The sequence below is a fragment of the Rhineura floridana genome, chromosome 1, assembly GCF_030035675.1.
Source record: "Rhineura floridana isolate rRhiFlo1 chromosome 1, rRhiFlo1.hap2, whole genome shotgun sequence".
Taxonomy (NCBI): domain Eukaryota; kingdom Metazoa; phylum Chordata; class Lepidosauria; order Squamata; family Rhineuridae; genus Rhineura; species Rhineura floridana.
The window spans coordinates 287,231,453-287,258,112 of NC_084480.1; the positions used below are offsets into that span (position 1 = coordinate 287,231,453).

A 26,660-nucleotide genomic window follows, 5' to 3' on the forward strand; every position below is an offset into this window, starting at 1 on the left:
ATCAAATGTTAAGATTTTAAACGCAGCTGGTTACCTGCTCTTGTTCCTCTTTTGTAGCTGGACTGTCAGGCCCAAAGAAGTATTTCCTATTTAGATATTTATTTTTAATATTCTTAGATTTTTCTTCTCTCTGTTCTTTATTTTTGTGAAGCATCCTCCGGAACTGTTCAATATCAATCCAGCACATAAGGTCCATGCTGCAAATAAGACAAAGAGTATCCCCCCCCCGTTACAATTATGACTTTAACCAAATCAAACAGCCATTGTCACATGGGGGCTACAGTCTTCTGCACACTTACTAGAGAGTAAATCCAACAAATCAGTGGGACTTGCTTGAGTAAACATGTAGAGGATTGCACCAGGGCAGCCTTTCCCAACCAGTGTGTCTCCAGATGTTGTTGGACCACAACTCCCATCAGCCTCAGCCAGCATTGCCAATGGCTGAGGCTGATGGGAGTTGTGGTCCAACAACATCTGGAGGCACACCAGTTCGGAAAGGCTGCACCAGGGAGTCACTAGTGGACAGCAAGTAGTTCACCACACAGATAAAGACATTTTCCCACACCCTTACAGCAGCCATGAAGAAAGACTGGCAACTGTGTGGTGAAAACAAGGAATCTTGTGTTACCTTAAAGACTAACACCACATTCATTAGAGTCTACTTTAACATGAAGTGTTATCCTATACTGGTAGGTAGGTAGGTGTGTATGTGAGAGTGTGTGCATGTGTAGTAGTAGTATGGTTAAAGAAAATGTAAACAGTGAAGTCATTGGAAAATGGGGGGGAAATCTGTTCATTGGGATCATAGTGGAGTCTTTGAAGGCCATTTAGTAGTCCAGTCCCCTACCTCAATGCAAGATCTGCAATACAAAAGGCAACTATAGCCGGTGTGGGGAACCTTTGGGCCTCCAGATGTTGCTGAACTACAACTCCCATCAGATCCAGCAAGAATTGCTAATGGCCAGGGATTACGGGATTTGTAATTTGGCAATATCTGGAGGGCCAAATGTTGTCCATCCCTGAACTATAACACTCCTGACAGATGCCCATCCAGCCTTTCTCTAAATACCTCCAGTGAAGGAGAGTCCATCAGCCCCCAGGACAGGCTTTTCCACCCTCCATTAATATGTAAATATATGCAAAATAATTACAGTGGCCTCTCACAAAACAGTTCAGTGACACAAACATCCTGGCACTGGTGACCCACATGGCAAGCAGCTGCCCATGAACGCTTACCATATTGAAACAGTCACCTCAGGGAGTGATTTAATAATATCCTTACAGCTGTACAGATGAGTACACTGGACCACAGCTAACCATCAGAAAACATAAAACATAAATCCTTCTTTCCACTATATCTCTGCAGTGTATGCTGAAACAGAGGAGTAAGCTGTTGCATAGCAGCAGGAGCAACACCTTTTCCATTAAGTCTTCGGCCAGTCCGTTCAGACACCACCTCCACCATCCCACCTGAAATTAGACTGTAAACTTCTAGTGGCAGGGACCTAAATTAGTATATGTCAGTACAGGGATAGCCAAGATGTTGCCCTCCAGATGTTGTTGGACTACTGCTCCCATCGGCTGTAGCCAGCATGGCTGATGATTGAAGTTGAAGGGAGCTGTTGTCCAATAATATCTGGAGGGCACCATGTTGGCTATCCCTGTGTTAGTACATTAACCATCATGTCCACTGATAGTTTGGTTTTCAGATAACACAGTTTGTGATGTTAATCATGCTGTTTGCCTTTGTGTTCTGGATTTTTCTTTCAGAAATAAACAGGAACCTGATCCTGTTCACAACCCTAGCTTCCGGGATATAGGGCTTTAGCCCTTTGCTCCAACCCCCACCCCCACTGTGATCCCAATCCAGATTGGACCACACACCTGTAATTTGTATGGGAGCAGAAGCTCCATTACTATTTGTTTATTTTTACATTTATGCAAACCACAGGAGTGAGGGGCCCAATTCAGATTAAGATTGCAGCAGGGGGCAAAGGACTAAAGTACCCTGCCTCTGAAGATCCTTTTCTGGTTTTGGGCCCCATGCTGGCTATTTCTGCAAGGAAAATCCTGCACTCAAGGGCAAACAATATGATCAATGTCACATCAGTTTGGCCCTAAACAGCAGCAATTTTATTGGCAAGCAAAGTTAGGGCTGGTCCAGCTGCACAAGCACTCCAAGTAGGGGGTGACCATCACTCTTCAGTTCAAGGCAGCCAAGGGAAACAGATACAGCTCATGAGATGCTTCCTTGTAATGCCACACAAAATGTTGCAGCATAGCCCTTGGATAATACAAGCAGCGGTAGTGCCCAAACTGAGAGATATTCCGAGAACCTCCTGTGGAAAGCCAGCCAGGGGAATGGAGACGGAAGAGATTTTGCTTTGAAAGCTGCAGCTAGGTAAGACAGCAGAATGTTTCATACCAAGCATGCACATATCTTATATTTCCTTTTTCATTTGGAGGTGGATGACTAATGGGGGAATTGATAGGGGAAGGGCTGTAGCTCAGTGGTAGAGCACCTGTCTTGCACACAGAAGATCCCAGGTTCAATTCCCGGCATCTCCAGGTGGGGCTGGGAAGGACTCCTGTCTGAAACCCTGGAGAGCCACTGCCAATCAGTGTGGACAAAACTGAGATAGATGGTCCAATGGTCTTGACTCAGTATACGGCAGCTTCATATTTTCCTAGTGGTGAGAAGGTATACCTGCATGAGGAGCAGGCCAGAGTAGAGTGGAAGATATGCCATGTGTGCCCTGGAACAGACAGGAGGTTCTGGATCACATATGTGTGTGTGATATAGTGGCCCCATTCATCCACCCACAAGCCCCATTCCTGATACAGAGTCCCAAGAAGAGGCCCATTTCTTCTTGGTGAAAGAAATTTTTTTTTTCATTGTATACATCTAGTCCAGCATTTACTAACCTGGTACTCTCCAGTTTTGGACTGTAGTCCATGTTTTGGACTACAACTCCCATGAGCCCCCTGCCAACTCAGCAAAACATTTGGAGGACACTAGGCTGAGGAAAGCTGATCTAGGCTGCATGCACACCATACCTTTAAGGTACATTCAAAGTATATCCTCCCCCCACAAGGAATCATGGGAACTGAGGTTTGTTAAGTTGCTGAGAAGTATAGCTCTGTGAGTGGTAAACTACAGTTACCATGTGGAGGCCATGGGCTTTGAATGTGCTTCAAAGATATGATGTGTCATAACTATATCACAAGACAAGATCCCAATATCACAGGCTCCGCTCAAGGAGATGTGCTTTCATGGCAAAGTCACTCTAGTACAGGAGAAATACCTTGCAGACTGCTGTTCAAGGAAGGACCGGAACTGTTCTAACTCCAGTTTGTTGTGTAACAAGTCATTCATGCTGTATGACTTAACTTCTTCAGAGAGAACTTGACTTGGGTGTACTGTGACTTTAGTAGAATCAGGATGCAATGAGACTTTGTCTTCTTTGACAGTCAAAACCTAACAAAAGAAGCGTACAAAACAATCTAGATAATCTAAATAACCTCTGTTCCTAATCCCTACAGATTTCTCTGCTTTCGTTCTTTCCACAGATCGGCATCATTGGGTTGTATTTGACTAAGTCCTACTCACTGAAATTAATGAACCTAAGTTAGTCATGTCTGTTAACTTCAATGGATCTACTTGGCGTAGGACTAACACTGAATACCACCCATATCCTGTTTTTTCATGGAATTGTATTTCAGGACCAAACATTCAGGGACACTTGCCAGTCATGCCGAGCCCTGGTATATAAAATTCTACAAGGGTCTCAACATCTTTGTCCCAGCTGAGAAATACCAAGAGATGACCGCCTGGTCCTAGTCAAAAATAAATAGTTTGTTTTTGTTAATAGGTGCTTATCTTACCTCATCCTTCTTGGAAATGCTGTCTTCATGCAAAGCCTGCAGCTTTCTAAAGTACACTGAGTCCAGCTGTCGAGTTTCTTCCACCAGCTCCACCTAATAAAAATAATATCTTATGTCATCCACACAGCACACATTATAGAAAGGAAGATGAAGGGGTAGAAGAGGCAGCCTGCCAGTGACAGTGGGTAGAAAAGAACCACATTTGCCAATAACAAGACAGATGTTTCGAAGGCATATCTCTGGAAGTTGCATCCCTTGGAGCAGATGATTGAAGATTTGCTGAAACAGCTAAAACAAAATTTCCTCTCAGAGCTGGCCGTGCTTCTCACTCAGGGGTAAATGCAAATCACAAAAGAGACTATGATGAAGTCGCTGAGTCTTTGTGTAAGCTGAAGACTGTTTTTTTTTTAACTGTATTCAGAAGAATCGTGTGTCAATTTGATATAAACTCCTCAATGTTTTCTGTTTTCACTTCAGATTTTAAAGACAGAGTTCTCGTGATGCTAGAAGCACAGAAAAGAACTTCACTCCTTTTAATAGTGAGCTGAATTCAAGTGGTATGTGCCACTAGGACTGTCCTGTTTTAAAGCCCTTCAGAAGTCAGTGAACACCCAGTATGCTTTAAAATACCAGGGCTTCAAGGGCACAGATAATAAATTAAAAGTTAGCTGTCAATGCAAAAGGGCCCCCCCCAAAAAAGATAGCAGGAATCCTCTGCTCTTCTCTCTTGTGCTAAAGAGCATGAAGGGTGAAATTCCATGCAAAGCACCCAATAGCAAACAAACAAAAAACCACTGGGTTGATAGTAAACAGAAGCAGCAGCACCAGCGAGGATTATAGAACTGATGAGCAGGGAATGCAGGTTTTGAGCATCACCTGAATGCCCAAATACTGAAATCATCTTCTGAGGCCCTTCTTCAAGTGTCCCCACCTTTGACAGTGAGGCAGGTGCCGCTGGAAAAAGAGTCTTTGGTGGGGGCTCCCCACCTGTAAAACTCTCTGAAGAGGCTTCCCTGGCACTTCTATCTTTTCAAGCTTGAAGCAAGGACCATTTTATTTGGTCATGCATTTTAAACTTTTTTTTAGATCTGATAAGGACTTGTTTTATGCTGCTAGTTTTTAGACATTGGCTGTATTTGGAGGTCAGACTCACAATAAACCATAATGATGGGAATGAACCTAAGCACTCTTCCACCTTCCCCTTTCCTCCTTCAGTGTGGCTGTGCGGAATTTTTCACTTCCATTTTTTACTAACTACAATTTAATGTGCTGTCCAAACCTCACAAACTGTGGCTAATCTTACCTATGGTTTGTGGAAAGAAGCCAGCTTCATAACCCAATGTTTGAAGAAGTTGGCTTATTTCAAATAAACCAAATTTAGGATTAATCACAGTTTGTTGAGTTTAGATGTCATGGCAAGCTTTGGCAATAGAAAATGGAAGTGAATGTTTCTGAACTCCTCCTTACAGCTACACCGAAGAAGGAGCAGGGCAGGTGAAAGCTCTCGAACCTGAGAGTCACCCAGGCTCATTCTGTACAATAAAACATGGTTTATCATGACATTCAAACATTGTCATTGTTTTTGGAGTGGCTGTCTTTTGTTTGTTTGTTTGAATTTATGTACTATTAGTTGCTCTGGAAATTTTGCTTTAAAGTGAGTATTATATTTTAATTTTATTATTTATTTTATCTTATTTATTAGATTTATTAGTCGCCCATTTGGCTGGTTGTCCAGCCACTCTGGGCGACGTACAGAATAAAAACATACAAATACATTAAAACATTAAAATCTCAACAGTAGTAATTTTAACATATAAATAAACACATTACATTAATTGATTGACTGACTGATTGATTGATTAAATCAACTACACATGATGCTCACTCTTGTGGATTTTTCCAGATTCTTATTCAAAGCAGCTGAAGTCTGGGGGTTGAATTCAAAACAGAGGTAAGTAACTCCTTGTGCAATCAGAACAACTTCCGCTTGCACAAGGGGACTTTCTCCCCTCCCCTCCCCCACACCCCCTAAATCTGTACTGAGGTTCCCCCAACCCTCTGGAGCACATTTGAGGATGGTATGGAGCATGCAAAGGGCATGGAGAGGGGGAAAGTTCTGTTGCACAAATGGAAGTTGTTCCACTCACAGTTATTTAGTTTAATACTGCCCTTGATCAAAAGCCTTTGCAGTTTGGAACAGCTACAGTCTGCATCAGAAGTTCATATGGAGGCAGAACTCTTTCCTGAAGGTCATTTTTCAAATAAAAATCACCTCCTCTACATTGCTTTTTGCCCTTTAGGGGGGTAAGAGACATGCACCCGTACACTTCCCACACCTTCGAGGGGATAATTTTGATAGGAACAACATCCTTCAAAGAAAGAAATAATTCCTCCTTCCTTCATATGAACTTCTGGTCCAGATGGCAGCTATCACCAGATACTGCTTATGGAAAACATTCATACAATGCAGCATTGGGTGTAGTTTCCTGACTGTTCCTCCTCTTAGATCCCTAGCTACAGGCCTTCCACTTCTCTCTCCATGCTGTTTCTCCTCTCCTCTTGCTCTTTTGCCTGCTGACTTTCAACAAGGCAACCAAACTACACCCAGCTCCTTGCTGGAACACTTGCTCTTCTTTTTGTCTTTCATGTTGCAGTACACAAGTTAGCTAAATTTGGGTCACATCCACCCCATACACTGAAAACAGATTTAAAACACACTACTTTCCTCAGAGAATTCTGGGAGCTGTAGTTTACCTATCACAGAACTAAAATTCCTAGCACCCTTAAGAAATCCATTCCCAACACCCATTCCCAGGATTCTTTGGGGAAAGCCATGTGCTTTAATTATATGGTGTGGATGTGATCTCAGAGTGCATTTTTAACTTGTGGAATAAGTCTAGGTAACAAAGATCAGAGGTCCACATTTGGACTTCAGTCTAACATTTTTGCTCATGCCTTCCCTAGCCTGCTCAAAGTTCTTGCAGCAGACAATGTAGATTTCCCTCTAAGACCATTGTATAGTGAGGGCTAAAAGATAACCCCACTAAAAGGTGGGCCCATGTGCAGTTTCACACACTGTGCCAGTGACAACTGCCTCCCAGCTATGGCTTGAAAGCTGTCCTAGTTACGTCAGTCATAAATGAAGACATGACATGTTGAGCTGGGAAAGTCCAAAATGTGCTGATATGTGCTGACCATATCACTTCACATGTTGAATACTATAAAAAAATAATTGGCCTAAACCTTACCAGACAAGATGATCTGGAAAATGGCCAACATTACTGGAAGGCAAGTTTAGGAAAGTACTTTTGTACACGCTGCAGCCCCCCAAGAAATGACTTGACATTTGTGGGGACAGCAGTGGAAGGTCTTCCTCGCTATTTGTTTGAATGTGGCACGTATATGGACAAAAGGCCCAAATACCTGGCCCAGCTTCATACCAGAACTAATTATTTCGTCTATTGAACAGAAAGTTGAGCATGTTATTGGCTGGCAAAAATTGAAATATACCTGCTGAGGTAGTTTCCCTTGTTTCTGCTTCTATAAAATTGCAGCATAAATACTTTGGCTAGAAATGTAGTTGATGGTTATAATGATGGTCAGGTATGCTTTAACCTGGATTCCTGCATGGAGCAGGGGGTTGGACTGGATGGCCTTATAGACCCCTTCCAACTCTACTATTCTATGATTCTATGATTTTTATGGAATGGTATAACTATGGAAGCTACTTTTTATTTGTTTGCTGTATGGTCTCAACAAAACATTTGAATGGAAAATGCTGAAACACAAAGTTCAACTTTTGACTGAAATATTTTGTGGCAACATGGGGGTTGCTGCCCTTGGATTTCCTCCTTACACAACCTGGCAACCATGGTTCAACAGTGCATGAACCCAGGGACTTCAGATGCCACAGCTTAGCCACTGGCACAACAAAGGGGCTGATGGCAGGTTTACAACAAACAGCTTCCATCATTGTCACCTCCTACCATTCACTTTTAAATTACCTTCCCATAAGTATCTTTGTCTTGTTCCACCATCTTCATCCATGGAGTTAAGAGGAGGGTGAGGATATATTCTTCTGCTGGGTCAAAAAGATCCTCAAATGGTGGCTCCATTTTCTGGTTAATCTCATTTTTTGTAATCTGCTGTAGTCCAATATCCATGCTGGCAGAAGGGGCAATGTAATTGGCATAAAGAAACTGTGTTAGGTGAAAAGAGAAAGAAATAATTAAGTGTTCATCCTAACAGACATAATACATTTGTCTAAGAAGGAAATATATATATATTAAAGGCACACTTGTAATTTGCGTTTTCTTCAGTGTTAGCTCTAGTTTGATTCCAAAAGACAGTATCTCCTGTAGCTCTCTGCCTTCCCTTCTTACACTGTTTATCAAAAATGTCTGCTTTCCTCCCCCAGACAAGATTAAATGATGCATTCACTAATATTAAGGCTGGTTTACATATGTGCATTCATTACCTGACATGCATGTGTGAATGACCCATCACAGGTAGTATTTCTTACTGCTTTTATTTATTTATTTATTTATTTATTTATTTATTTATTTATTTATTTATTTATTTAGTTAGTTAGTTAGTTAGTTAGTTAGTTAGTTAGTTAGTTAGTTAGTTAGTTAGTTAGTTAGTTAGTTAGTTAGTTAGGTAGGTAGTTAGGTAGTTAGTTAGTTAGTTAGTTTTATATCCCAACTCTCCTCCAAGGAGCTCAAGGTGGAGTACATCGTTTTCCTCTCCCTATTTGATCCTCACAACAACCCTGTGAGGTAGGTTAGGCTGAGAGGCAGTGACTAGCCCAAGGTCACCCAGTGAGCTTCAAGGATGAGTGGGGATTCAAACCTTGGTCTCCCATACTGGCTCTGAAAATTTGGTGTGAAAGCTCGAAGTGTGGAGAGGGACACAAGCCCTGAGGAACAACAGGGGCCAAAGGGGAGTATGGTATATGTGAAGACAGTGGGGGTGGGGCTTACATGCACATCCCTGCCCCCATCCACATTTGGAGCATTCACATTTCACACAAATGCCTGAACACACTTTTTGCATCATCAACAGATGGTTTGTGTATAGTCACTGTTAATTACATAATGATCATTAGCCCTATGCAGGCATTACTAATAATGAAATGTAAAGACATAAAGGGGAGGGCAGTAGGGATGAACGTGCATGTGCGCATGCACACACACACAAGTCATTCTCATCACCTTCCAACTTATAGAAGGCAACTGTTTGAAGTGGTGAGCCTTTTGTATCTGTGGAGGCTCCTGTGCATTTTAGCACCCTGAGCTAGAATATTTCTGCACTATGTGCAAGGTTGTTTTTTTACTAGCAAAATGTTTTTTTTACATGTGGGAGCATTAAAAATTAGTAACTTTTACCTATGGTCTGAAGTGGTAAAGCCCATTCTACTACCTAAGGCAGTCTTCGGCAACCTGATGCCCCCCACATATTTTGGTTATAACCCCCAAAAGTCCCAGAAGTGAGTTGTAGTCCAAAACATCTGGAGGGCATCAGGTTGGTGAAAGCTGAACTGTGGACTCTGCCACCTAATCCTGTCACATGTAGACCAGGCATGCCTCAGCTCATCAAGTCATGTATATACATTTGGGAACCAGGTCTCAGTTTCAGGTAATGAACTATTGTGTTTCACCACTTGTCAGCTACAAAATATGGTTACTGTGACACTTACTTTTATTTATTTAAAATATTTCTACCCCGCCCTTCTACCCTATAACAGGGCACTCAGGGTGGCTTACAAAAATAAAATCAAACACATACGTAATAAAATTGTAAACAATAAAATCACAAAAAAATTAAAATAAATTAAAATACATAAAATACAATTAAAATACAATACACACACACACACATATATAGGGAGTGGTACTAAAGGGGACTACAAGGGTAAGATTTAACGTAGAGGGCATAAGATCATAAAATCAGTGTCAGGCTCTATCAATCTATTCCGCAGTATATGTCAGGCAATTTTGAATAGTGGGACTAGGATGGGAGCTAACTAACTTCAGATGGGATATCTGAAAAGCAGGTCATCTTAGCAACCATTCATTGCCTATGGATCAACCGGCCTAAATCTAGTATATGCACAATTTTAATTTTAATTTGTTCCCGCTCTAAACACATGGATATTGTTTAAATGAGGGTGAATGGTGAGTACTCACTAAACTGTCCCCAAGATTGGACTTTTCTGCCTAAGGGTTTGAAACAAAGAGAGTTGCTTTCCCTTATAAGTGTATTGTGTAAGCTCTTGAAACTAAGAAAAAGATTGGAATTACATTCATAATTTTCACAACCCCAGAAACTAAGGGGTAAATATTTTAGGGTTTACTTACCCCTTATGATGATGAGTGCACAAGCCCTTTAGTCAGAATATGTGACAACTAGACTTTTGGCAAGTATTCCAAGATATCCCCCTTTATCTCCTCCACTGCTCCAGAACAGAAACTTGGATAGTTTTTTTGATACACACAGCTTAACAGCTTAAACCCTATTCATAAGGTTGCCATAAGTCGGGATTGACTTGAAGGCAGTCCATTTCCATTTCAAACACTAATAGATTTATTTTAACAAAGGTAATCTTAATATGACATGCATAGAAAATGAAAATGATGGACTTCCGGGAAGGGTGACTTAGCCTGTGCCTGCTTTTGAGACGGGCTCCTGCCTCAAAAGAAGCTTATTCAGATATATCAGTCAGATTTTTTCTTTTTTTGACTGATTAAACTTCTCCCGGGTAGGGAGAAACGAAGAGATTAACCTCAAAGCCTATTTTTGTTGGGACGACCAGATCTCATTAATTTATGGGACGAGGTCCAGCCGACGAAGGTGGGACGGATTTTTAACAACAAGCTCTATCTGGAAAAGCGAACGTTCATCTTATCTTCTAAGAGAGAACGCACTAACAGGCAAGCACCCTTCTTTCTATATTTTTCTTTTACTTGACTTAAATTGTTGCTGTTTAAAAGAGATTTGCCAGATTGATCGGTTTTTGACATCTCACTGGGGAGCCATAACTTCTCTCTGCTACTCACTAATTAATAGCTTATCTCTGTTTTTGTTGCAAAAAGCTGTCCTGGATTTGCATTCTAAAGATATACACAGAAGAGGGATTTCTATTCCAGATTTTTATTTTGAAGAATATTATATTGTCTGAGACTACTCTCTTTTTGGTCTATTTTATTTTGACGAATCTGTTTTCTGACGACCGCCATTAATTGTTTCGATCCTGGGAACTGCATTTTGTTTACTTTAGCATGGAGAGATAAGGCTGTCTGCTCTGTTTATACTGTGATGTCACCAAGTTTGGAGTATTAACCCAATTGTTGCTGAAATAAGAAGTGGTTTTCCTATATTTTTCTTTTAAAATGGCAATTAAGAAAGTGGCTGAGAAGCTGGAAATAACTATGTTTCAGAAAATAATGGATGAGATTGAGATAACGAAACAAAACCTGCGACAGGGTTGTAAGGAGCTGAAAATTGAATTGAGTAAAATGAAGCAGGAGATTAAAGATATAGGGGTCCCTGTGAGAGAGGTGACCCTGGAAGGGGTCCCTGTGAGAGAGGAGACCCCGGAGATTGGAACAAACGTGGAACAGGAAAAAGATTTGGAGTCTATGGACTTTAGAAACAAAATTTATTGTTTGGAGACACAGGAGATTAAAGACATAGGGGTCCTTGTGAGAGAGGAGACCCTGGAGACTGGAACAGGGGTCCCTGTGAGAGAGGAGACCCTGGAGACTGGAACAGGGGTCCCTGTGAGAGAGGAGATCCCGGAGATTGGAACAAACGTGGAACAGGAACAAGATTTGGAGTCTATGGACTTTAGAAATAAAATCTATTGTTTGGAACTCAATGTTATCTCTGAAGAAATTAATGAAGATTCTAGAGATAAAGTTATCAATGGCATGGATAATCTTCTGGACTGGAATGATGTGATGGAGCCCAATATAGAGAAAATCTATGGAATTAACTGCAGCCATGTGACAATGGAAAAACTTTCAAGAGATGACCCAGTGTATTTTGAAAAAAAGAACAGAGATATGATTTTACAGCAGTATTTCAGCAACCTATTCAGAATGGATGGCAAGAAAATATTTGGGATAGAGGTAATTCCCATCAGACTCTTACTATATGACTATGGCTTTGACAGCAAGATTATTATGGAATACTGATAATGGAAGATTGGATACTGAAATTACTGGACTTAACAAGACTACTGAAGATGGAAGATGGAAAATGGAACTAATAGGGATAATAGAACAATGGCTACTGAAATTACTGAACCTAACAGATTCTGATGTGATGGATTAATTGAAATGTTTATTTTGACTATGGTTATGACAACAAGATTATCATAATTAGTAATGAGATGGATTAATCGATATGCTTATCTGGAAAAAAAAATTGATAGATATATTTCTTAAAGAATTGAAACCTCTCTTTGACTTTTTGTGGAAAGAATAAAGTAATGTTTATGAGATTTGATGATTAAGTAAGATAACTACTGGAGGAAAGTGATTTTATAATATGACTTAAGAGACAGGATTGTTATATATTATAGACTTATAACTGATTTGATCTTTGACAAATGGGAAGTCAATATTTTACTCTTTATTTTTTATTTTTGTTTTTTTTTTTTCTTTTCTTTTTTTCTTTTTGTTTAACTATTTTTGATTTTGTTTTTTGTCTTTGAATGTTTTATGATTTTGTCTTGTATGTTTTATGAAAATCTGAATAAAAATTATTGAAAAAAAAAAAAGAAAATGAAAATGATGAAAACTATGTAGAGGTAAAAGAAAGCAAATTACATAATATACCCCATCTCCTATTGTGCCCTACCTGACTGTAAAATAAAATGAGATTTTATAGTTAGACACACAACTCTACCAAATCTTGGAAGATTTATGAAAGATTAATGCTATAGTTGCATCAAATTTTTAATGTGAGCTACACTTTTTACATATAAATAACTATGTCAGCAAATAACTGAACAGACCTTAAACAATGCCAGATCTATAAAAAAAATTCTTAGAAGGGGATTAGCTATTTTATTCAGGCTGAGCTAGGCAGCTTCAAGGCTAAATTGATTGCCCTCCTATGATTCATAAACCAACACATAACAGCTGAGAAAAGGAAGGATGAAAGAAAGAAAAAATGTTTTACTTGCTGGAAATGTTCTCTCACCAGTGTGTGTGTGTGTGTGTGTGTGTGTGTGTGTGTGTGTGTGTGTGTGTGTGTGTGTGTGTGTGTGTGTGTGTGTGTGTGTGTGTGTGTGTGTGTGTGTGTGTGTGTGTGTGTGTGTGTGTGTGTGTGTGTGTGTGTGTGTGTGTGTGTGTGTGTGTGTGTGTGTGTGTGTGTGTGTGTGTGTGTGTGTGTGTGTGTGTGTGTGTGTGTGTGTGAGACATTATCTTGTTTTATTCACAGGAAAAGTGGCAAACACTGCATGTCCATTATTTACAGAAGTATTCTACAGGCATTAATATCCATTGCATAGAGCAGCGATCCTTAAATTTTGATACATGATGAGCATTGCGTTTTGCATAGCAATTGCTATAAACAAGGCTACTTGAAAAGCTCAGATTTAGGGTGCTTCCAGAACGTCACTATTTTCAGTTGAGATTCAATCACATACCAGCAAATTCAGTTGTACAATTAAAGTTGATCTGGAGCTCTTGTGTAACAAACCTGCTCCCTGCCGCCAAAAATATAGACTTTTTGTAACTAATAAGGAAAGTGAAAGGGAAATGCAGTGGAAAGTATAGGATAGCGTTTGCTTGGCACAACGTTGTTTAACCTCCCCACAATAAATCTAATCTCCTTGCAAAAAAATCAATAAACAGGTCATCTGAAGCTGCCACCTGTATTCCTTCTTTATTCTTTCACAGAAAAGCTTCTAATTTGACCAACAAATGGCTCAGTGGCACAAACCTAGAAACTGCCTTACACAGGGTCAGATTATTGGTATATCTAGTTCAGTGCTATCTTCACTGACTGAAAAGACCATGGAGAGACAATTGTCAAGGCCACATTAGATGTTATCTTTATCCATGCCTTCAGCCCTTGCATACTTGTTTCTTTTTAAAATAAACAGCAAGTATGAAGGCCCCTGAACTGGATTGAGACCATGGCATGGGAGGAGAGGGGCTTTAATCCTTTACCTCTGCCATGGTCCTGATCAGATCAGGGGGCTCCATGCCAGCTGTCTGCAACGGGATGAAAGCTCTCATGGGAACCATTGGCCTGCTATTGGTTTAAAAATCCACCATGCAAGGAGGGCTAACAATGTAAATAACATGTCTATTTGGGTCCCCAGCCCTAACTGGAGATGACAGGGACTGTACCTGGGACTTCTTTGCATGCAATGAGCTGCACACCCTTCTTCTAATGATCCCTACTCATTAAGTAGGAACATGTCCACCACTGCTTCACCCCCCCCCCACACACACACTCAGTGGGACTCCAGCACCATGCTGGCTGAGGCCAATATGAGTTATAGCCCAAAGCATCTGGAGGGCTCTAGGCAGGGAAAGAGAGCTCATATATTCAAATCATTTTAAAATATTCTGTTAGTGCAGGGGTTTAATAACTTGTTGTTTCTTGCCTGTTTTTTTATTTTTAAAAAAACGAGTCATTTTTTCACTGAAAAGAGTCTGCAGTGCATCATACAAACATATTAAAACAGAAAACAATAAAAATACCGCAAATACAAACAGCAGTAGCAACAACAAAGTTAATAAAAAGCATCCATAAACCCAGAATAAACAGTATAGATCAGTTAACAAGCCTTGGAGAACACAAAAGTCTTAACCAGATGCTTAAATAACAATAATGTAGGTATCTCGTTAATCTGTGTGCGGAGGCCATCCCAAGATATTTTGCTGCCTATGGCAAAGGCAAGATGGCACCTTCTCCATTCCAAGCTGACTGAACTAGCAGTTGAGGCTTACTTCAACATTGTTGATGGGACAACATCCTCCACAGCATCTGAGGCAGCAGGCTAGTCAGGGAGGCAGAGAGCTGGCCATGTGGCACACACACAATTGATCCTTCAACATCTCTATGTGCCACTCCCCACCCACCAGGATCTGCTCCTTGAGGCCGCGCCTCACTCTGTCTAATGGTAGGACTGGCTTTGAGGACATCCCAAGGACACATACTGCTACTGAAAAGGGCTCTCTTCAGTTGCCATGCACTTTATCCCTGACAATGGGGGGAGGCAGAGAAGGGCCTCCAAAGCTGATCTTAATACATTTTGGTACTGTTGCAGCAAACTTTAGACAATTTCAATTGGTGAGTATGGATTGTATCCAACTAAATTCTCCTCAGAGTTAACCTATTGAAATTAATGGGCCTAGATTAGTCATGTCCATTCATTTCAGTGGGTCCACTATAACTAACACTGGATGCAGCCCTATGTGTGCCCCTCTTTTTTTTAAAAAGGCTATAAATTAAATATAGCTTTTAATGAAGGGATGTGGCCCTCCAGATGTTGTTGGACTCCAACTCCCATTGGCCTATCAGCATGGCCAATGATGAGGGATGACGGCAGCTGTACTCCACCAGCATCTGGAGGGACACAAGTTCCTCATCCTAGTTTTAAAGAATCACCGTCGCCATCATAAATGGCATCTCATTTTTCTGTTCAAAACAGCTAATATCCGAAGAGGTTTAAAACAGTACAACCAAGCTCATACAAAACAAAAATTAAAATATATATTAAAAGGTGGCATGATACACCATCACTTCCCCAGTGCACACATTCCCTTTCTTTTATCCCACATAGATCTTTGGTTTGGAAAGTTATGTAGCACCACACAAAACTAGATACAATCACAGGACCCAGGTGTAGATTTCAGGTAACAATGCTTCTACCATACAACTTTCAATATCAGCTCACTAAAACAAAAAAACTCACATTATTTATCTCCAGCTAAATCTTGTAGCTCTCCTCTGTTACAGAGATCAGTCTGAACATATGATGGCAACAATTTCCTGTGTTGTTTTTGCTCACTGGTGAAGACTATTAATGGTCATTTCATTTCCCACTCTGTGCTTTCCAGACTCTTGATAGGGTAGTCAAACTTCTAAATGCCCTTTGTATAGGATAGGGCTCCAAACAATTAAAGTACAATACTGTCCATTGCATGAAAAAAATGTTTTAACAGGGTGTCTATAAATGCCTGAAATGTTCAGAGAAAAGTCACAGTACATACAACAGCATGTCAGACTTCATCTCTTCAGGTTTTTTCCAGTAAAACAAGAATGCATTTTCCTGTATTGCCTCTATATATTTGTCCATAATAGAAAATGTATTAAAGTTAGAGATGGGCCTAAAGCAAATTCCAGATGTGGACTGTGCTCAGTGTTTGCATCTTTATACCATTTGTAAAGACAACATCTGGAGACAGTAAATTTATCCAGCCTCCCTATTCCCCAATCAGGTCAGCATTCAGGTACAAAATCCTGAACGCAGAAAAGTAAATTGGACATTGTCTTGGCTTAGTAAGGACAAAACATGTCCTCGGGTCTTTATTTCTAAACCTAGCTGAATCAGAAGCATTAAATCCCTTCAAATTAAATGGGAAAATTAAGTGTGCGTTTTGCTATGTAATGTCCAAAATTTAGGATATATATTTGTGAACATGTGAACACACTCACTCACAAATGTACATGCATACACACACAATTCAAGTTGTCAATAACGTTTTCAAGCAATTTAATTTCCATACACAGAACAGTGGTAATTCTTTTCATCTAAAATTGTCTCTGGCATAACAGCAACATATTTCCCATAACAGCCCTACATTTTTTCTACCTCTAAATAGCATTTCTTCTCTCCCCCCACCCCCGAGCTGATTTCCACATGTGTTTGTCGTTTTCCTTTTCCAATTCATTTTATACTTTATTATATGTACTTTTAGCAAAACAACCACAGTGCATTCCTTTCACTATACATACAGTGTCACACCCCCTGGAATGCATTCTTGTTTCTTTAGCTTGAACAGAAATAATAAAATAAATTGAAAAATGGACTGCCTTCAAGAAGAAATTAGAAATGCTTAAAAAGAATCAAATTTAGTTCTTATTTTCAGTGGCATAATAAGCACACACAGAGAGAGAACATATGAAAGGCTTTGGGCACAATTCACTCAGAAGTTCTTTCATGCAAGCCACAATGAAATGAATAAGAGTTTTACACAGACACTCTTACGCAGCATCCCATTCATTTTTACAGAGCTTGTACAAGAGGACTTCCCCACTAGATTCTGCTCTCATCTTACCTTGCACTGCACACTTTTCTTAGGGCTCAAGTAAAGTTACAGTATCCATTTAGCAATAGGATAAAACCTCATGCCCATTTATAAACTAAACCCTGGCCATGCCACCATAAGCCAACCCATATAGAAAGTTCTTGTGATGCTTCCCACAGAGTTTTTAAGACAGGGCTTACGGCAGGGGTAGGCAACATAGTGTTGGACTCCAACTCCATCACCCCCAACCAGCATGGCCAACAGAGAATATGGTAGTTGTAGTTAGGGATGGAGGAGAAATTTGATGCAGTTTGCATTTAAAACCGAATCTATCAAATTCACTCTTTCTGAAACAATATGAGAACTGAAACATAGTCATCCTTTGAAATTTACACATCTGAATTTTGCCAATGTTTACAAAAATGAATAGATGTGAGGAAACTGTGTATAAAAATGAATATATTCTTGAAAATAACACAGAATGTTGAGGATTTTTAAAACAAAATTCACAAATTGTCACAGAAATGTAGAGAACTAGATTGAAGATTGAAAAATGAGAAACAAACAAGTAAAATTGACAGTTGTCAATTTGTCAAGTTGTTGTCTACAACATCAGGAGGGCACCATGTTGGCAATCACTGCTCTATGGGGAATTTGAACCAGTTGGCCAGATCCTTTCCTTTTCTCTCCCACCCCTATGAAGCCACCCACCTATCAATCCCTTTACAGTTAATATTCGAAAATTTCCCAAAAACCCCTGGTCTACAATCGCAATCTGAACGCATTACTTACTTTTGCAATTTTTTCAAACCAAAATTGGCACTTTTCCCTTCAGACATTCTTCAAATTCAATACTTATTTTTTAATGGTATCAAAGCTCGTGCCTTGGTTCGTTTTTCCTCTTGCCTTACAGCTCATAAAATGTTATCCATTAGATCTTCATCAGCTAATCTAGGAATAACTATTCATAGATTCTTTAAAAATAGAGCAGTGCCTGTTCCCCTGCTTACTAGTTCCACACTACTTAGAATTTCTCCCCACTCACGGTCTAACTCTTCACTCCCATATGAACCTCTAATTGACCTTGCTTACGTTTCTTCTCGCCAGGACATGGCCCCTAAAGCTATTCAGACATCAGAACCAACTTTGTTAAAGCAGTTTTCTAACCACTCGTTTTCTGCAGAAGAGCTAATACTCATAGATTCTTTTAGCTCACTACCGGTGGTAAATCAGAATGAGATACTGGATAGACTTGATCGTTTACAAATCCATCTTAACGGCCTCATACAACGAACCTTATCTCCCTTAGAAAGATCTAAACCTACTGTTAACTTAGAGCCAACGATTAGGATCTTAAAAATAAGACAGCCTCCGATTCTTAATGTTCAACAGGACGTTCAATCAGTTCCGGTGAACGGCTCTTCACCCCCCCAGTCCCCTCTTCAAGAGAAAGACACGAGGAATATGGAGAAAGCTGTCCTTTTCCCTATTTTAGATAGAATTATCCCAGAAAACTCTTCCTACGAGCTTGCAAAACGCGCGAAAATTGATCCCCCAGGGCTCTGGGCGAAAATGCGCTTTCTGTCACCTGAGGAAAGGGGATCTCCCAATCCCATTCTTGTCACTAATTTATGCCCACCTCTTAATCATAATGCTCCCCCAGTCACTCTACCACATTTAGCTGACCCTCTAATGCAATCCCCAATGGTACCTTCAATCCAAAATGGATGTATTGCCCCCTCATCACTTTTCAATGAGATTAGTTCCATCTGACCCATCTCTATTATCTCCTGGAATGTAAACGGCTGGGAGAATAAATGTCAAGACACTGATTTTACAGAGTTTTTAAAGAGCTTTACAATCATTTGCTTACAAGAAACGTGGGCTACTTCCCCGGATAGGATGACTCTCTCAGGCTATCTTCCCTTTTCTAACCCTGCGATCAAACACTTTGTGAAGGGTCGCCCTAGTGGGGGTCTTACCACGTTTATCTCAAACACCTGGGATGTATCAATTGAACATCTCTCCTCAACTCTTTCTAATTTCAGTTTGGTGCTTAGGATAAGAGGCCTTTGGGACAAACCCATGATTTGCTTTAATGTTTATTTTCCTCCTTCTTATGATACACCCTCTGGTTATACTATTTTATGGGACAAGTTGGAAGAGGCCCTTTCTCAACTTGAGGCCCAGTTCCCGAATGACAGAATTCTCCTGTGTGGAGACTTCAATGCAAGAATAGGCAACTCTTGGCCCTATAACATCAACTCCTCTAATCAGGATCCCCTCTCTCAAAATGTCTCTCATCATAAGTGCCTGCAAGACCTAAAGTCAAATAAACAGGGCCCTTTGCTGATCAAACTTGCCCTATTACACACACTGGAAATTTTGAATGGCTCCTCATTTGACCTTTCTTTTGGTTCTTATACCTACTGGTCAACTCACGGAGTAAGCCTAATTGACTACATGTTAGTGTCCCAAACGCTGTTATTGGATATCACTGATTTTAAAGTCGAACTCAGGACAGAGAGTGATCATTTTCCTCTCCTTCTAAGACTTAAGATCTCCAAGAGTAATATTTCCCTCTTGCCCCTTTCGGGGCCTTCCGTGGTAGAGAGAAGAGTTTATTGGTCAGAGAAGTTAAGTCCTTTTCTTGCATCCTTATTTGGGAGCAACACCCTTCAATCAATCCGCCAGGAAGTCCTCGACGAATCTTTAGACCCCTTATTAGCCTTTCAAACAGTTCTCTCTATACTTAGGCCTTACCTTACCTATAAAAACAACGCCCCCCCCCTAGAAAAAACCACACACGCTCTTGGTTTGACCAAGAGTGCAGAACAGCAAAAAGAAAGCTTAAGGCCTCTCTCTCCCTGTCCCTTAAATTTCCGACTCAACAATCTCTCTCTCTCTTTAAATTAAAGAAGGCCTCTTATAGAAGCCTTCTCAAACAAAAAAAAAATAGATTTCGCAGAATCCCGCTGGCAGCGATTAATCAACGCTATTTCCGAAAACCAAGAGCGCCAATTTTGGCAATTGGTAAAGGCTGGGTCTCATTTTATTACTTCCTCTAAGGTGGAGCACATTCCGGCCTCAACTTGGTATGCCCATTATCTTGGACTTTTTTCTCCACCCACGACACCGCATAACATCCCTTTTGACCTGGACATTACGAACACGCTGCCGTGGCCCCCTGTTAAAGCTCAAGAAATCAGACTCCTCATTGACTCACTGAAAAACGGAAAATCTCCGGGAGAAGATTTTCTTCCCCCTGAAGTTTTCAAACAGTTTCCTGAATGGTGGGCCCCTTTCTTGGCAAGTTTATTCACCAGAATAAACAACTCTGGTATAATACCTGAAGGGTGGAGATGTAATATTATTATCCCTATTTATAAAAAAGGTGATTCCCTCCATACCTTCAAATTTTCGTCCGATCAGTTTGTTGGATGTTGCCTCCAAACTCTACAGTAAATTTCTTCTCAATAAGCTTGTAGACTGGGTGGAATCTTACCAGATTATCCACCCTGAACAAGTCGGCTTTCGAAAAGGTTCTTCCCCAATTGACCACTGCCTAACTCTCCACTTCTTGGCAAAACAAAGCATCGCCGGTCCCACAAAACATCTATATGCTGCTTTCGTCGACTTGGCCGCAGCTTTCGACTCGGTAGTCAGGAATGCCCTATGGCTTAAACTGTTCAACTTGAATATTGACCCTCGTCTTTTATTCCTTATTAGAGCTCTATATAATAACACCTATGCCTTAGTTAGAACAAACCATTCTGGAGCTCTGTCTGAACCGATAGCGGTAGAGAGGGGTGTTAAGCAAGGTTGTCTTTTAGCTCCTCTGCTTTTTAAATAACATCATCCCCACTCTATCTGGCCCTCAATATTTTCCACCTTCCATTGGGCAAAGGAAAGTGTCGGTGTTGTTGTACGCCGACGATATGGTCCTTCTTTCCTTAGTTCCCATTGGACTACGGAAGCTGCTGAGAAACCTACAGTCCTTTTGTATTGGAGAAAAGCTGAAAATAAATTACGATAAAACGAAAGTCTTAGTCTTTGGGAAGAGATTCGAAGGCCACCGTTGGCATATGGCAGATCATCAGATAGAGCAGTCCCGAGAGTATAAATATTTTGGAGTATACTTCTCAGATACTCTCTCGTGGAAATGCCATCTTCAATATATTAAATCATTAGCAGCAAAAACAGTGGGTGCTATTCTAAAATTTTATCGGTCTACAGGCGGTAATCAGATCCTTCCAGCCTTAAAAATCTTTAAAGCTAAAGTGCTCCCACAGATAATGTACAGAGTCTCCGTTTGGGGATGGGACAATAGGAATATAACCTTCCTAGAGTCTATCCAAAACAACTTTCTTAGGCGCTTATTGTCCCTTCCTCCGGGTACATCAGCAGCAATGCTACGGGCAGAGACAGGCCTCCCCCCGCTGTGTGCACATTTACATCTTACCCTCATGAAATTCTTTAGATCTACCTATGCACTCCAAGGCAGGGAAATCCTAAAACTCTGTCTCGATCACCCCTTTTCCTTCAATTTATGGGGTTGTAAATTAGATGATCTGATACATAGATATCATATCTCTCTACAGGAATTTACCTCAATTCCAAATAACAACTGGCTCCGTGAGGTTGTCTTTCTCCACTCTATGAATTTAGACAGACTAGCTTTAATCAACTCTAAGGTTGCCCCTTGGTTTTGGAGGTTTAAGTTTGACTACCAATGTTCCTTATACCTTATACATCCCCTCCCTCTCACACTTAGACAGGCTTTTACTGCTCTACGTTTTTTTCTCTCTCCCTAACGCCGATACAGAGGGCCGGATCTCTGGAATCCCCAAGGATCAAAGGTTTTGTATTTGTGGCTCTAATATGGCGGAGGACCTTCCTCACGTAATGTTTTACTGTCCAATCTATAAAAATCCCAGATCCAGATTCCTTTGGAAATGGACAGATACCTACTTGCTTAATTCAGTAGAGGACAAAATAACCTTCCTATTGTCTGACTCCAATTTGGAGGTGACCTACAATGTATCCTTGTTCGCAATTGCTGCGCGAAAACTTCGAGCTAATTATAATCCGTCTTATGAAATAGATGGGTTGTATTCATGTAATAGTTAGGGATTCGTTGTTGTCTGTTTTAACATTTTGTTTTAAATCTATATAAATTTTACTGTACCTGTTTTATGCACTTGTGTTGGCCTATGGCCCTGCAATTCTTAATAAAGTAAAAGTAATCACCTATCAATCACCTTCATTACGAAGTCAGATGATGTCAAAGGAGCCCCTTTGAAGGTACACTGTCAGCACCAATGAAAGCACATCTTCAAAGGGGCTTGCTGAAACTGCTGATCAGCTGGTTGGTGGTTACAGTGAGTCTCTTTTTTTAGACCATTTACAGGTATGGTTTGAATCCAAACCACACCTGCAAATGGATTGTTTTCCTCTGCAGGCAATTCCATGTCATTCCATCTCTACATTAATCTGTGACCTTTTTTTTTAGAAAATCCTCTTAAAACACTTATTTAAGCACTTATTTTAATATGCATTTAAAGGTAAATTCTGTCTCGAGACATGTATTTTGCAATACAAAATATGCAAAATGCATATTTTGATACACTTAAGCTGCTGAAAATCATGTTGCAACTTTCCAAGGCATGCAAACACTTCACACATGAGTCTGAGAGGTGTGGATCAGATTATTTTGTATAGGCATTCACAAATATCAAACTCCTCATCATCCCTATGAGCAAGAGGTCCTTTTCTGCCACAATGCCTAAAAATTGGATCAGCCTCCTAAGGCAGGCAAGCTTAGCCCCATACCTGCTTGCTTTTCACAGCAAATATTGTTTTATTTCACCGGGGTCTTTGGGATCTCACTATTAACTGAGATTGCTGGAGCTATTTTGACTGTTTGCTGCAGTTGCTATTGTTTATTTTATTTCACAATATTATATACGCTTTATATTAGAACATTTAAAAGTAGTGTACAGACAATAAAAATCATACAGTAAAAACAGTATGAAACAGTAATGCAATAATGCAGAGATCCTTGGCCTTCCTCCTGAATAGCAGAAGTGAAATGAATTACACAGTATAAACAAATGTATGCAAGTTAGTTCAATTCACACGAAAACAATTTGCAATAATGGAAAATCAACTATGACAGTAACTGGCAGTCCAGCACAACCAGTATTAATAGCCAGGAAATGCCTGGATAAACAAGTAGGTTTTCAGCATGCGCTGGAGATTTAATACTTCATTTCTGTGCTTTATTTATCTACTTTTTGCTATGTTGCTTTTTAGATTAATTTTAATTCTTGTATTGTTGTATTGTCATAGAGAGCCAGTGTTGCTGCTGCCCATTCACCTGCCCCACTCTACCTGGCCACACAGAGGGAGAAGATAAGTCCTAGGTTGGCTGTTGCTCCTGTCACTTCTCGGTGAGAGAGGACAGTAAAACAAGCAGCAAGGAGAGGAGCAGCGCAAGCAGGCTCCAGGGATTGGCAATGGGACCCCCTACTTTTGAGGAATATACTCCTTCAGGCTGCAGACCAACACATACCTACCTATGAGTAAGTCTATTAAACTCTGTGGGAATTACTTCTGTATAGACATGCATACAATTGTGCTGTTAACCTTCCCTCATATTGACTGAGTAAATATACATCCAGGGATGCATCCACACCACATGGTTAAAGCAATATTATAGGGAGCCAGTGTAGTGTAGTGGTTAATGACTATGACCTGGGAGACCAGGGTTCGAATCCCCACACAGCCATGAAGCTCACTGGGTGACCTTGGGCCAGTCACTGCCTCTCAGCCTCAGAGGAAGGCAATGGTAAACCCCCTCTGAATACCGCTTACCATGAAAACCCTATTCATAGGGTTGCCATGAGTCGGAATTGACTTGAAGGCAGTCAATTTCCATTTCCATTTTCCATTGTCATACTTTTACTGATCGTTGTTAGCTCCTTGATCATGTTTTAAAAATGGTGGGATTTCAATTTTGAAAGTAATGGGGGAAATTTAAATAGAAAAGTCAGTCTCTTAAGGTCTCCAGAGCATAAGTTAACTTAGAGCTTTCTAGTTTAAAGATCCCAAACTAAAACAGCAATATATAAGCAAGGGTATGCATATTCTACATTAAATATATTTCAATTCTGTACCAAGGTAACCCAAATTCTATGCCAACTTGAGCGGAAATCTGTGTTTCGTGTGAATTGAACTAACTTGCATACATTTGTTTATACTGTGTAATTCATTTCACTTCTGCTATTCAGGAGGAAGGCCAAGGATCTCTGCAGAAATCTGTACCCCCTGATCACTGAACATCCTGCTGAAACTCACATCTGGCTTCTGATAAGTATTTTCAAGCTTATCTCTGCAGCAATAAGAGATAGAAACACTAAATATAAAAGAAATTGGTATTCTCAGATTGCTAAATTCTTCCTCAAAAACCATTTATCATGTAATCAGAAAACTGCAGAATACACTATAGCACTGTGGTAGTAAATTGTTGATATAGAACCAAAGAGACAAAATGCTTTTCAAATCTCCTCATCTGTTCATAGGCATCATCAGAATAAGCATATTAAACTTTGTGCCAATGGTGAGGGCAGAGTTTGGAAAAACGCAGTGACCATAAGCAGCCTCTTGTCTTGATTGGATGCAGCTTGAGACTCATCTGCATTCCAATGATTTTTTTAAAAAAAATAAAGCGGCCATAAAAAGCGAACTCAAGAATGATACCAAATGTTGCTGCACATGTGTTGATTTGCTATGTTACATTTGGGCTGTTAGTTATGCTAATGGAACAGTTTCATATATTGCATTTTGATGTATTTGCTTTTAATGATAATGCAGATATAGCTTTTTGCAATTTTCTAGTTACACTCTTTGTGCAATGTTCTGCTGTCACCACCAGGCCCAACATGGAAATAAGATTAAGGAGGAGAAAAAGAGAAAGAGGAAAGTCACAGCAACCACATATACTTCTGCAGTGACCTGTATCACTGACTGTGAATCATCCCTCTCCCATTGCCAACTTATTAAGAAGTAGCCCCACTGAGTTTGATGATAGAAGCCCCAAGAAAGTAGTTTCTCTTTGGAATGTGTCCCAAATACCCAAGTTTAACCCAGTATCAAAATTGTACTAATTTTCTTTTTCTTTTCTTTTTTGTTTAAATTAAGATTGACAGATCTAACTTACATGACATTTTTTAAAAGATTCAACAAATTAATGGAATCTAGGTCTATCAATATTCATAAGCATGATGGCTAAATGGAATATTCATTCAGAGAAACAGGCTAGGGTTGTAATTCAGTGGTAAAGCATCTGCCTTGCATGCAGAATTTCCCAGGTTCAATCTTTGGTCTCCAGATAGTGTTACGTAAGACCCCTATCTAAAACCTTGCAGAGCCACTGCATGTCAGTGTAAACCAGGGATGGAAAACCTGTGGCCCTCCACATGGATGACAACTGCCATCATCCCAGACCATTGGCCATGTCTGCTAGGGATCATGGGAGTTGGAATCCAACAACATTTGGAGGACTACAGTTTACCCATCCCCAGTGCAGAGAATACCAGGCTAAATGAATCAATGGTCTGACTTGGTATAAGGCAGCTTCCTATGTTCCAATACCAGATGCTGAGACATACTCTAGGGGGACGCCATCTTCATGCACTGCTTATGAGTGCTCAGAGGTACCTGGCTTATTGTTGGAAATCCAACAAAGCACTTTTTATGGTCTTATGTATACAGAGCCCCAGTTCAAAGTCCTGTCACATCACCATCCTTTAAATCAGCAATCCTAGGCTTGTCTACTTAAAACTAAGCCCCACTGACTTCAATGGAACTTACTTCCAGTTAAGGATGGATTTCTCTCAGGTTTCTCATATTTCCAGACTTAAGTTCAGTTCTCCAAATTTCCACATCACATTTCCATTTTTTTTTAGTCCTTATATCCCATGCAAGTAAAGTAATGCTCAAGATTCTACAACAAAGGCTCTTATAATATATGGAGCGAGAAATGGTAGACGTCCAAGCTGGATTTAGAAAGGGAAGAGGCACCAGAGATCACATCACAAACATCAGAGCTTGGAAGATTACTTTTAAAAAGTAATAAATTACAGTTACAATTATTTGGCCAAAAAAGTAGTAATTACAGTTACAATTGCTCTGAAAGGAACTGATTACTTTACTTTTTCTCAAAAGTAATCACTACAATTACATTTCAGTTACTTTTCTAAAAAAATGCCTACAAGGTGCTGGCCTTGGCTGCTTCACATCTAAGTAGCCTAAAACAATATTAAAACTAAACACACACACACACAGGGGGTAGTAGAAGGGTTCGAATCCCCACATAGCCACTGGGTGACCTTGGGCCAGTCACTGCCTTTCATGAAAACCCTATTCATAGGGTCACCATAAGTCGGAATCAACTTGAGGGCAGTACATTAATTTTTTTATTTTGAAGAAGATGAT

At 40.2% G+C, this 26,660-nt stretch overlaps 1 protein-coding gene across 3 annotated transcripts in view; it reads right to left on the reverse strand.

Annotated features, from left to right (window-relative positions):
• RGS22 (regulator of G protein signaling 22) overlaps nucleotides 1-26,660 on the reverse strand; it is a 157,198-nt gene that overhangs the window by 64,035 nt on the left and 66,503 nt on the right. For all 3 annotated transcript variants that reach the window (XM_061604071.1, XM_061604060.1, XM_061604080.1), the window contains 4 exons: nucleotides 7,890-8,084; nucleotides 3,886-3,978; nucleotides 3,306-3,478; nucleotides 35-197 (listed from right to left, as the gene is read on the reverse strand). In XM_061604071.1, the coding sequence (XP_061460055.1) occupies nucleotides 35-197; nucleotides 3,306-3,478; nucleotides 3,886-3,978; nucleotides 7,890-8,084 (624 nt within the window). The remainder of the gene's footprint in view (nucleotides 1-34; nucleotides 198-3,305; nucleotides 3,479-3,885; nucleotides 3,979-7,889; nucleotides 8,085-26,660) is intronic.